This window comes from Megascapheus bottae, chromosome 12, assembly GCF_031878675.1.
Source record: "Megascapheus bottae isolate mThoBot1 chromosome 12, mThoBot2.hap1, whole genome shotgun sequence".
NCBI lineage: Eukaryota > Metazoa > Chordata > Mammalia > Rodentia > Geomyidae > Megascapheus > Megascapheus bottae.
In genome coordinates, this window is record NC_143520.1 from 10,108,901 (window position 1) to 10,122,073 (window position 13,173).

The 13,173-nt window shown below is 38.7% G+C and overlaps 1 protein-coding gene across 1 annotated transcript in view; it reads right to left on the reverse strand.

The window, feature by feature from the left end:
- Positions 1-13,173, reverse strand: part of LOC150056198 (cell division cycle-associated protein 7-like) — a 196,897-nt gene that overhangs the window by 99,716 nt on the left and 84,008 nt on the right. The window contains exons 8-9 of the mRNA XM_090342621.1: positions 11,530-11,616; positions 6,260-6,334 (exon numbers count right to left, since the gene is read on the reverse strand). Of these exons, the coding sequence (XP_090198747.1) occupies positions 6,260-6,334; positions 11,530-11,616 (162 nt within the window). The remainder of the gene's footprint in view (positions 1-6,259; positions 6,335-11,529; positions 11,617-13,173) is intronic.

The following is a 13,173-nucleotide window of genomic DNA, read 5'->3' on the forward strand; positions in this document are numbered from 1 at the left end:
ACACAGCATGGGAGTAAGCTCAGCCCATAATGAGAGACACCATGAAATAATGTTATGATCTGGTTATTGTATAACCTCCAGACCATGTGGGCTCAGGGAAGCATGTATGTGTGTGTGTGTGTGTGTGTGTGTGTGTGTGTGTGTGTGTGTGTATACACATATATACACACATTTTCCTGGGGCTTGGACTCATGCACACATGCACACATGCACATACACATCTATGTGATAAAGCTAGTAAAAATTGAATGGTAAATGTATGCAATTGGCATAACAGTGCTCACTGTAAAATTCTTTCATCTTTTGTGAGGTATTAAAATTTTTAGTATTAAAATTTTTATATAAAATGTTGGGGGACAAATCAAACCAATGCATTGAGTTAATAAAATCTCCTAAATCAGCTGGTCAAATGGAAAACAAATCTATTTTAAACCCATCTTAACTTTATTATTCTCAATGTTTAATTGATATTAAAATGAGCTTTGGTCCAGGATTTCTGTAAGGTGTTGGGTGGTAGAAACTGAAAAAGCCACAGTTAAGTACTAACTACACTAGTCATCCTTTAGACTCGAGCCAAAGTGGAGACAAAAGGTTAAAACAAAAATGGAGAAAGATAATAAAAGGATGATGCAAGTTCTCTCTTCATCGGGCCTCATAATTATACCATTTCTGCACAAATTACAGTTGCAGCAATTAAAACATGCATTTTAATTTAGGAGCACAAAAACAAGAAGGAACGATGTTGAGGAGGCTTGCTCGTGGGACATGACTGCGTCCTACATTATTAAAGAAAAGCAATTTTTCCATTTCTCAGAAATGAAAAACTGGAATATTTTCTGGGTTGTCATTTTTGTGTATATGTGGGTGTATATGTCTATGTTTTAAGGACCTGTACACAATAGTGTGTGTGTGTGTGTGTGTGTGTGTGTGTGTGTGTGTACTGGGCACATGGAACATGTGTGTGTATTTGTGTCTACAAAAGCGGGCATGTTGAGGCTGGGAGTTTGGCCACGTGGTAGAGTGTTGGCCTAACATGCAGGTTCAATTCCTCAGGACCACATACACAGAAAAAGCCAAAAGTGGTGCTGTGGTTCAAGTGGTAGAGTTCTAGCCTTCAGAAAGCCTGGAGCCAGTGCTCAGGCCCTGACTTCAAGCACCAGGACTAGCAAAAACCAAAACCAAAACCAAACAAAACAAGAGTGGGCACGAAAGCCAAACCCTGGTACCCCATGCCTGTAATCCTATTTACTCAGGAGGCTGAGATCTGAGGATCATGGTTTTAAGCCAATTCTAGGCAGAAATGACTATGAGACTCTTAAATATAATTACCCATCAAAAGGGCTAAAAGTAGAGCAGTGGCTCAAGCGGTAGAGTGTAAGCCTTGAACAAAAGAGCTAAGGGATAGTGCCTGGGCCAAGTTCAAGCTTCACGCAAGTACACACCCACAAAAACAGACTATGCATGTGTATGTGTGCATGGGTGTGCATTTGCATTTCAAGTACAAGGCACAGCAGGAGGCATGATAGAGCATGTGCTCAGGAAGCACAGACTCCTGAGTTCAAATTCTATTACTAAGGAAGAAAAAATGGTGTATGTGGTAAATGGTAACAAGGAACAAATAGGAAAAATGCCTTTAGTAGGAAACCTGAAAAATATTCTGTCTTCTTTAGCTGTTCCTGTCTGAATTTCTTCCACCATGTGTAACTTTTTAAAAGAAAAAAATGCTTTAATTGTTTGAACAAGATCTAATTATATAATAAATACAGGGCTTTCCTTTTGCAAGGAAAAGCAGCAGGAGGAGCCCGTGAATCTTTAGAGAACATTATTTTCCCTACATTTGATCATTTGAAATAAAGTAAAACTCTTTTGTAATTGGGTGACAGGCATCCCTGGGGGGGGGTGAATCTTAATTTTATAGTTAGAATCTATTCTCAGAGGGAGCAAAATGAAGCTTCTGAAAGCAGCAACAGCAGAGCATCTGGTGCTTGCCTGTATTCCCAGCTACCTGGGAGACTGAGGCAGAAGACTGCTAGGACAGGGCTTTAGGCCTGCCTGGACAACACTGTAAGACCACCCCCTCAAATATCAACAATGCTGAATTCTGCAGAGATGCTATTATTTGGGATTCAGAAAATATCATATGGTCTAAGATCTTAGATGTTCCTCTGAGGGGGATTTAGGTTTCATTTAGGAGTATAATGCAAAAGATGGCTTTTTGGGGGCTGGGAGTTTGGCCTAGTGGTTAGAGTGCTTGCCTAGCATGCACGAGGACCCGGGTTCGATTCCTCGGTACCACATATAGAAAAAAGCCGGAAGTGGTGCTGAGGCTCAAGTGGTAGAGCTCTAGCCTTGAGAAGGTCCAAGGACAGTGCTCAGGCCCTGAGCTCAAGCCCAGGACTGGCAAAAAAAAAAAAAAAAAAAAAAAAAAGATGGCTTTTTTGTTGTTGTTCTGGTCCTGGGGCTTGAACTCAGGGCCTGAGTTCTATCACTGGACTTTTGCTCAAGGCTAGTACTCTACCACTTGAGCCACAACTCCATTTTCAGCTGTGTGTGTGTGTGTGTGTGTGTGTGTGTGTGTGTGTATGGGCATGTGTGATTAACTGAAGATAAGAATCTCATAGACTTTCCTGCCCCATTTGGCTTTGAAACTGGATTCTCAGATCTCAGCTTCCTGAGTAGGTTTACAGGTGTGTGCCTACAGTGTGCAGCTAAAGATGGCTTAAAAAAAAAATCACCGCTAAGACCATTTTTAAGCAAGCATCTGCCTTCTTTCTCCATTTGCTATTTCTATGTTGTAGACAAGGACAAACTAGTGCAGAAAAGTAGAGCCGCCCCGTATCTCTAGGAGGTGAGTCATAGGATCAAGCTAAGCTTTCAAATCCTTGGCAGCTTTTATCTCACAAGGGTATGACATTACTTCCTATCAACCTCATGGCTTTGCCTTGTTTCAAAATTTCACTTAAGACTTACCTTTCTTTTCTTTCCTGTTTTCTTCAATAAAATGCTTTGAGCTGGGCCCCAGTGGCTCATGCCTGAAATCCTAGCTCCTCAGGAGGCTGAGATCTGAGGATTGTAATTCAAAGCTAGCCCAGGCACAAAAATTTATGAGACTCTTATCTCCAAATAACCCCTAGAAAACTGGAAGTAGCACTGTGGCTCAAATAGTAGAGTGCTAGCTTTGAGCTGAAGAGCTCAGGGATAGTGCTCAGAGTTCAAGCCCTATGACTACCACTATCACCAACAAAAATGCTTTGAGCACCAGTATAAGCCACAAGAAGAACATGATGTTTACCTGATACCAACTTTCTCTCTTATACTTCTACCTAACAGCAAAGGGATATCAGGCCCACAGGCCAACTGATTGCGTGTGTGTGTGTGTGTGTGTGTTCTACAAGTTGAGCCACAGCTCCACGTCCCAGTTTTTGCTAAATAACTGGACTTTTTCTACCCAGGCTGGTTTTGAGCCTCCATTCTCAAATTTCAGTCTCCTGAGTAGCTACAACTACATGTGTGAGCCATCAGTGCCGAGTGGGCTATTTTAATCTGGGCATTAGTATTGTGAATTCTAATGACTGAAAAACAGTGCTTGAACCAATCCCGGCTCTACATATGTGCACAGTGCTACACCAACTTTTGGCTGAATTGCTCAGATTTCCTGCCACAGAACTGAAATATGCCTGCCAGGAAGTTTACAATGATCAGGCTTCAGCAAAGAGTTGGCTTTCTATTTACTAAACTGATGAAAAGTACAATAGGGAAGTACTCAAGGAACTTAGCGATTCCCTGACAGAGTTGCCATCCATTTGCAAGAGAAGATTTAAAAAATGCCACAATCCAAGGGAAGGCAATAGCCTAGACGGAGTTTGGAAAAGAAGTCTAAGTCTGGCCTGGGGCTGGCAGAGTACACAGACAAGAATCAGTGAGGGTTCAGGAAAAAGACCAAAGGAAGAGAACATGTTCAGGAGTGAAGGTGTCTAAGGCGTGCCTGGAAGATTAGTAACGGCAGGTGGGAAATGTGAGTCAGCTATATAATTGTACTTAGTACATGGGCATGGTTTATCAGAATAGAATGTTATGAATTTAAGAAATTAAAAAAAACTTTATACTTTATACTTCATGCAACTGGTACATAAGATTCTTTGTTCTTCTAGAAGAGTCAGCACATTACATAGTCATGACATACCAACTTCATAGCTTCAACATTGGACCCAGTGTCCTTCTCATGGGAGGGGTTTATACCATCCTTTAGTCAATGCACATTTAGTTATAAATGTACATTTTTGGAATTTTAATTAATATAGTACTGAGCTTCTGGTTAAGAAATTAAAAGTTTACTTTACATACTGAAATTATAATTATAGACATCCAGTTATATCAATCTAATATAATGCCAATAATTCCAGATAAGATTTCTACTTAAGTATCATACAGAACAATCCTACCAAAAAAAGTGTATGTGTTACAAAGGACATAAAACTGGTAGAAGAGTGACTAAAGGGAATATAACACTATTTAAACAGTAGAAAATACATGTTTTAAAACAAGTTTGTAAATGCCTGCATATCATTTCTACTGCATTTGTTGTAAAGTATATTTTTCTAGTGCTTAAAGATACTCTTCAAAATATCACCCTAAAAACAACAAGGCCTATGTAAGCATTAGAGCTGACCATTCAAAATGCATGCTAACACTGTCATGGAGAGCTCCTAAAAACGAACACAGTTTTGAAACATGCTACCTTCTTTAATTAAAATAATACCAAGCAGATTGTGTATTTTAGCCTTTTTCAACTAGGAAAATTGTTGAAGAAACCTGAGTGTTAGTGGAAGCAAAATCGAGCTTGAGTGACTACAGGACAAAGGTGAGGTGGGGGAGAGGGGAGACATGGCTGCCATAAAAATACACAAACCTTCCCAACATCCCATGCAAGAAGAGCACGTGGGGTAGAAGGCCTCTGAGCCAGGGGCTCCACCTGCCTTGCTTGCTTCATTATTATACTTTGCTCTCCGTGGGGGAGAAAAGTCTGCTTGAATCCATAGAAATTCTGTTTTACTAACATAGTAAGCAAGCCCACTAATCGAGCTACTCTCACTAGAGAAGCATGTTGCAGAAGAACAGACTGTATTTTGTAGGGGTCAGGCTGGAACTGGGTCTAAATCAAGAAAGAATTTCATTTGTTTTTAGTGGGCCTCTATTTCTAAGGTCAATTATAATACTTCCATTTCCATGAAAAACTAGATAAATGTCAAGTGTAAATTTTTGTATCCTTCTGGAATGTAATTGCTCTCATTCTAGTGTTTAATATGTAAAATTATTTTTTGATATTTTACTTTTTTCCATAAGGCAAATTCCAAACATGCACAAAAGTCGAGAAGAAAAAAACACCACCACCACAATGAACCTCATTTTGTTCAATCCATACCATCATCAACTTTTGAAGCAACTCCAAGACTAGCTATCACGTTATCTGTAAATATTTCCGTATGTTATTTTGAAGTTTCTCAAACTCTGTTATGATAGCCCAAAAGCCATTCCTAATACTGGATAGAGAGGGCAAATCAAGAGTCTCTAGGAATGCCCTTTGTGTCTGCTCTTTGGTGAGAAAGGCCACATAGAGTAACAGGTGAAGAGCAGGGCATTATGCCAGATCTCTTGGGTTTATGTGCAGCACTATTGGGTACTTTCTGTATGGCCTTAAGTCATTATTAAACTGCTGGGTGTGTTGGTTCTTCTGTAAGATAAGGAGAATATGCTTATATCATGCTGAGGAACAGGTGACTTAACATATATAAAGAGTTTGGTACAGTGCTTGCATTTAAATATTGTATATATACCTCTTTTAGAATATGGAAATGCCTTTTTTGTGCTGGTACTTGAGCCACAGCTCCACTTCCTGCTTTCTTCTGGTTAATTGGAAATAAGGGGCACATGGACTTTCTGGCCTGAGCTGGCTTTTCAGATTTCAGCCTCCCACCAGGTACACAGCATAATGATTATTGTTTTTAAAATTAAGAACAAAACTATTTTTTACAGAGTCAAGAATACAAGAGCGCTGTAAGGAAGATTTGAATCCTCAGAGACTGCTAAATCTTTAGAGATAAGCAGATGCCAAAAATCATGCCAGTTAACCCGGGGCTCACAGAAATAGCAAATTACAACCAAATCCAGCATCCGTGGTTAATACGCTTGGCTACCTCAAGTCTTAGAAACACGAAATCATACAAGTGAAACTGAAGAATTGTGAACAACAACCAAATACCTTGGCATCAGCTTCCCAACACTGGTGTAACAGCTCAGCAAAACTTCTGGGGCAGCTGCTTGGAATGGTCAGCCTCTAAAAGAGACAGAAGAACAAAGTAACCATCATCAAGACCACCTGAAGGGTCACAAGGAGGTTAACTTAGGAGCAGACGTGGGACATGAAATTGAATATCTCCATGGACTAATACACAACAAGGGAGAATTTACGTTGAAATTTGGAACATCTAATCTCAAAAGACTCTTACTTTTCTTCCTAGTGGGAATAGTAGTGTCAGCTTCAGCATGGCAAATGAAACACAACACAGGTCAAGGCAAGGGGAAACTGCAGTAGGAGAGGGGCAAATTGGAACTAGGTATAAAACCATAAATTTAGCCATGTCTCATGCCTGTAATCCTAGCTACTCAAGAGGCTGAGATCTGAGGATCAAGAAGTTTGAAGCCAGCTCCTCACTGGAAAGTCTGAGATTGTTTTTTATCTCCAATCAACCACAAGTAGAGCTGTGGCCTAAGTAGTTGAGTGCTAGCCTTGAGGAAAAAAACGCTCAAGGACAGTGCCCAGGTCCTGAGTTCAAGCTCCAGTACTGGTACCACCATCACCACCACCGAACACCACAATTTATTACATTGTTTTCATACACAACTTGCAATGCTGGAAAAGAGGTCAGGTAACTGGAAAATGACTTTATTTTGGCAATAGGGGTACAATTCTGAAATCAGCTTCAACACAGCAGATCACAGAGATAATTTGAAAGAATAGTGAATTTTCTTATGGGTAAAGTATGATCTTCTGAATGTTAAGACTCATGATGGCTTTGGTTTTGATTATACCCCGATGTTTAAAGAGTCTGATCCAACCTGTTAGTGAGAGAGTCCCTACCTAGCATGCGGAAGGCCCTGAATCCAAGCCCAAGTACCACAAACATAAATGACATCCTTCAACAGGCCATCAAATCCTGCATGATCAAGATCTTTCTTGATACCCAGCAAATTGCCAAGACTCTGTATGCATTTGTGTAGGCAAAATAAGCAAATAAGGGAGATTTCTAATTTTTTCCAGGTCTAAAATCTAACTTGGATTTACAAATAAATATAAATTAATTTTTTGAAACACAGTTTCAACACACAACCAGCTTTCTTAGTATGCAGCTTCCAAATAAGCTAAATCAAAGGCAGACTTTTGCATTATTCATATTTTTTCCCCAAGATTTCCTCAAAAGACTGTCGCCAACAACAGTGCTACTCTTGATACTCTAGCAGGCTGCATTAGCAGCTGTTGAATTCTATTTATCCGCATGTGCAACCCCCTGCACCTGCCTTGTTATCTCCTGTAGTGTCGTCATGCCTGAGCATCTATCTGTACATTACAACGTGTTTGTCTAAATTTCCTTTCTGAGGAGTAGGGGTGTTCGCATAGTTGATATAAAGAAAGCACTGGGAGCTAGGAATGTGGTCAGCAGTAGGGCACTTGCCTAGCATGTGCCAGACCCTGGGTTCCATCCCTAGCATTAGAAGGAAGGGGTTCAGGGGTGTGGAGGAAGCACACTGGGTGTAATGGAGTTGAGAATAACTGGGCTGTATACTATTACTATTTACTCCCCAGTACTGTCAGCCAAAGAAGTTTTGTACTAGGAAACTATAAACTGATCTTAATTGGATTGGTGGGGGCGGGGGTGGGGAAGCTATGTATAAAACGAAAAAAGGAGTTGTCTTGACAAGGAAACTGACAATTTATGTCTGCAATTACACATAATCTTAAAATCGAAACAAAAGGAAAATAAAACAACGCTCTCCAAATTAAAGGCTAAACTAAGTGCTTTTAAGCTTGTAATCTCATGGAATAGAGCAAGGCGTATTGCTGTTATTTTATGGCACTGTGAAATGTTTTGACAAAGGTCAAAAGGCAGATCAAGAAAAGCAAGATGGGAACTAATACAAAGAGACTATGCAACTTCAACATAACTCCATGTATAATGAAAAGTAAGTTTTCAGAAAAGGAAACATGTTTCAGGATAACCTTGTGTCATTTTCTAGAAGCTTAAATGTCAACTGTCAACTGGCTGAAAGGGGTTGATCATTTCTGTCATCTTTTTTTTTTTTGCTGGAAATCTTTCTAGACACACATTTGTGAAATTACACAAAGAAACAGTCATTTAAAATAATCAGACACGGTCAAGTATCAGTTAAATATAGACTTAGACACTGAACTAAATTAGGCATGACATTAAAAATCATATTATTTCTTACACCATTTTCTACATAGGGAGTAAAAATTATTTTTAAGTCAAGTTTTCATCTTTCTGAAAGTGCAGTCAAGAGCAGTGAATTAAGTTTTATGAAGACAAAACACATTTTACATAAGAATCTAAGTATTTATGAAAGAAATTATACAGCCAGAACATCCTGAATGCCTACTGATTGAGTTTCATGGAAACGACAAAAGAAAAAAATAGGTATCTCTAGATTTCCAAAATGTCATAGTAATATTCGCTTTACTTCATGTCTTTGCTAAAGGTTCATTGTTTACTCTGTAAAATTTAAAGCACCTTATCAATCTAGTTTTAACAAGACTTAATTAGAAAAAAATAATTAGTTAAAAATTAAGGGCCTTATTTCAATAAGGGTTTTGAAGCAAAAATCTTCAGATATAATATTGTAAAGCACTGATTTTCTTATACACTCAAAAAGCAGTTCTTCTGTGGTACAGGGTTGAACTCTGTACCACTGCCATGAGAAGTTGTAGTAGGGCTTGAACTCAGGGTCTGGAGCTTGCTGTGCAGGTGCACTGCCATTTGAGCCTCACCCCCAGGTTCAGTGTTGTTGTTGTTGGTGGTGGTTAAATAACTTCCTGTGAGTTTTTATTTATTTCAAAATAAAAAGTTAAACACAAAAGCGAATCCCGTATTTGGACAGACATTACAGGGTGACCGAATCACACTTAAAGTTTCTTAAAATTCCTTCTTGACAGTCTAAAAATATCATTCTTTATTTAAATGGAGCCTGTTGCAAACAGAGCCACCTTTTTCAACTGCAAGCATTCAATAGAAAAGATAAATAATGGAAGGGGTTTTGTTAGTCGCGTTTCTTGAAGTCTCAGCTTCGTTACTCAGGAAATCAATCTTGGAAAATTACCTTAATGCTATGTCAACAGAATTTGTTTGGGAAACAAGTGCCTCTATTGATGAGACAAAATGAACACTTTAATGATAACACTAGACATTGATTTTAATTTCCATTATTTTCATTCATTTATTTTAACAGATGAGTACCATGTAGAATGAGACTGGCAGACAAATATTCTTCTGATACCCAATCTTACTTAAGCTCGTTAGAAAGAGGACGGAACTTCTGCCCTGTGGGTTCTGTCAACTTCCTACTCCAGTTAACATACGGGAGGTCTCTTGAGTACTCCTGGGGAGTTATGAGCTGATCCAGGGTACACCATGGATAAACAGACTGTCTACACCATGGCACCTTACTCTAGGAGAAGAGAGGGAGACACCTCCCTTCCTCATGTCCTATGTGAAGGAGGCTCTGAAGATCGTGTCAACGCAGTCACCAACCCTCAGGCAGCAGTGGAGTTCATCTTTCTCTTCAGCTTTAAATATTTAGTATTTTTTAAATGCTTAAAATTTATATCTATTTTGCCATTGTTTAGCCAAACTTTTAAGCTATGAATTATTCAATCTTGTTGATTTGGGGGGTGGTGGTATCGAGTTGGCTTTAAAAATCCTCTCCGTTGGTTTCTTTTTGTATCAGGCAGAGGTGGAAATCACAAAGGATGCTCAGCTCCGGAGTCAACCCAAGGTCAACAATTTTCACTCTCATTTGTAAACCCTGAGCTAAACATGCAACCACTTCACTGACAGAAGAGACAGAACAGAAAGGAGTAGGCCCTTGGATCCTACAAATATTAGTCATTCTGTGTGTGAGGTCTTATTAACAGCATACCATGAATGACTAGCACCTGTAATTAAAACCAAACAGCCCTGTAACACCATGAACGAGGTCCATTCTAGCACAAACTCCTTTGCATTTCTTAAACTGGCAGCTTTCTCCCATCAAGTTCAGCCACCATCAACATTTCATTAATTCCTGATGAGTCAGGAGGAAAGCTTAGTCAGGTGGCTCTAGATTGGATGATGTAAGAGATAGAAATGTGGCTTTTTCCGGTCAATGGCAGTGATGTGATTAACCTGGCTCGATCCTGTGCTCTCATGGCAGGTAGATCCATGTCATTCTGTGAAAGCATTAAAAGGGGATTTTTTAAAAATACATATATTCTCCTTTTGGGAAATTATTTTTTTCCTTCAGGTCGTTGTCTTACTCATTGTGAAGGGCATGGGCACAATTGGAAACTTCTCTATAAGTTGTTTCACCTTGTAAAGACAATTGCAGGTTTCTATTACGTGCTCTAAGTTCTTCTAAAACCTTGACAGCGGAGGCTTCATCCTGAGGCTGAGAATTTCCATGGCTGTGCGTTTCAGTCCCAATTTTAAACCTTTCAAAAACGTAGTTGCTCTCTTTGATATGAATGTGCCATGTTCTCTGATGTAGGCTCATAGGTCCAACTAACTGAAAGCCTCAATTTGTAGCAAGAAGAAAAGCGAGGCTGGGGACACAGCACAAACGGTGTTTACGCCACTGAAGTTCTTTTGAAATGGAAAGGCTCTGCATGAGGAGGCGAACAGTTATGCCACTGCCTCGCCAATTCCAGTGAGGAGCTCATCTTCAATGTAGTGTTCAACGTAGGTGGCAAAACTGTAATTTTTTCCCTTTTTTGAAACTATTTTTTTCTTCTTTTATTTTTGAAATTCTCATCTAAGCGACAGTTTCTTGTACTATAGTGACTCCTGCTGGGAGAGGTAAGTTGAAGTAGCTGAAGGTCTCTTACAGATATATCAACTCCCGGCCAGTAAAAAAGATGTCCTAAACGCGGGAGATGGAGTTAAACTGTTCCCCTACCTTGGACGCAATGGTTTCTTTCATCACTAAGAACAAACCCCTAGGTTTTACAATTGAGACTGAGAAACTAGTACAGTACTTGTACAATTTTTGATCTACAGCATCACGACGTGAAGCTGCAACAATTAGATGTAAAGGGTCCATTCATGAGGAATAACATCACTTTGACCCTTTGTGTTAGCTCCTACTGCTAATCTTTCCATAAGCGTGAACTTACTTTCAATTTGAAGAAGATGAAAAAGTCTTTTGCAAAACCCCAATACTGTTTTCTGATCTATGTACCTGAATGGAGAAGCGTAGTCTTACCTCGTTTTTTTCCACTACAAGCCAAGCTACTTGTAATCCTTCCAAACCTTTAAAGGGGACCTCTCTTGTTAGCATCTCCCAGAGAACCTGGAACAAAAAAGAAAGTGGAATTTTTATTCTAGTGCTTTATACTTTGAGTATATTACTGAAATTTTTATCAAACATTAATTGTATCTAATTATCAGACATAACCAACTCTATCGGTAGAAACGTGGAATACATACATATATATATATGCTCACACATAGAATGTCTTCCATATATTATATACTTCTTATATTTTTATATGTAAAGAAAAAAAACTTAGGTTATGTAAAACCAGACTTAAAAATTTTTATAAAATGGGCCTAAGTTACTTAACTTGATCTTCTGAGATATTAGAATTTTCACAAATTACGTTTTATTTTGTTAACTAAAAACTATTTCTAACTTCAATTTCTTACATATTTCTCTGTGAGAAAATAACTGGAAATTCAATAATATTTTCAAATCTCAGGCACATTTCTCTGTAAGAAGTAGCTGCGAATTCAATAGTATTTCTCCATAATGGCCTCATCAAAAATAAATAAATAAATAAATAAACTGAATATCCAACCCAAATCACTGCCAAGCTTACCTACCCTAAACAATAGATTCTTGAAAAGATTACAACATTTAGCTTTTGTGTTTTGGACTAATTTCCCTCAAAAGAAGTCAACCTAAGAATCTATTTCCATGTACCTATACTCTAAAAGGTACTTATACACACGATTGTGCATATGGAAGTTTATAAGTCTATTCAACTCTGTGCAGTTCTTGAGATCGATACAGTTAATACATCTGCCCAGAGAAAGTATATTGGTGTTAGGAATGCTGTGGATGCTGGTTTCAGGCTGAATAATGGTCATCTGGATACTCAGGAACTTTCTCTATTTATATAAATGGATATCTTAAAAAATGCTGTCAAGACAGCTCAGGCTGTCCTCAAACTCATCATCTTTCTGCCTCATCCTTCTGACTTCTGTGTCTACCATCACAATTCTCTGACATACAAAGTCTGAGTCTACCAATACTTTGTAAAGTGTAAAGACAATCATCAATAACAATCAAAATAATAATGACTAGCTTTTATTGAGAACCTTCTATGTTCCAGGTACCTTAATGTGTTCTTAGAATCAATATCAATCCTATCAGATAGACATTATCCTCATTTTATAGGTGAGAAACTAGGACTCAAGAAAGTTAAATAAATTTACCCAAAGTCATTCAGATAACAAGTGGCAGAGCTGGAACAGGAATTGCTACCTCACCGTGAAATGGTGAGCCCACAGAATCTAGAGAAGAAGAGGAAGACGCACTCACAATATCACCTTGTTAGCATGGACTCATGGAGGAGAGGAAGACTAGGCAGCCTGGGATAAGGATTTCCTAGTTTAAACACAAAAAAGCCTATTTCTACAAAGTACATATACTTTTTATTTCAATAAGTGTTATAAACCTTTAACCGTAAAGCCCCCATTTCTTCAGCTGCATGTAGCCTTATTGAAGGCATAATATGGGAAAGAATGCTGGCTAATATGAAGATAATTAGCAAGAAAATCAGGGAAACTGGCAGATGCTGCTCGAGCAGGAGGAAAAAAAACCTCACTGAAGCCTCTTTGGGCT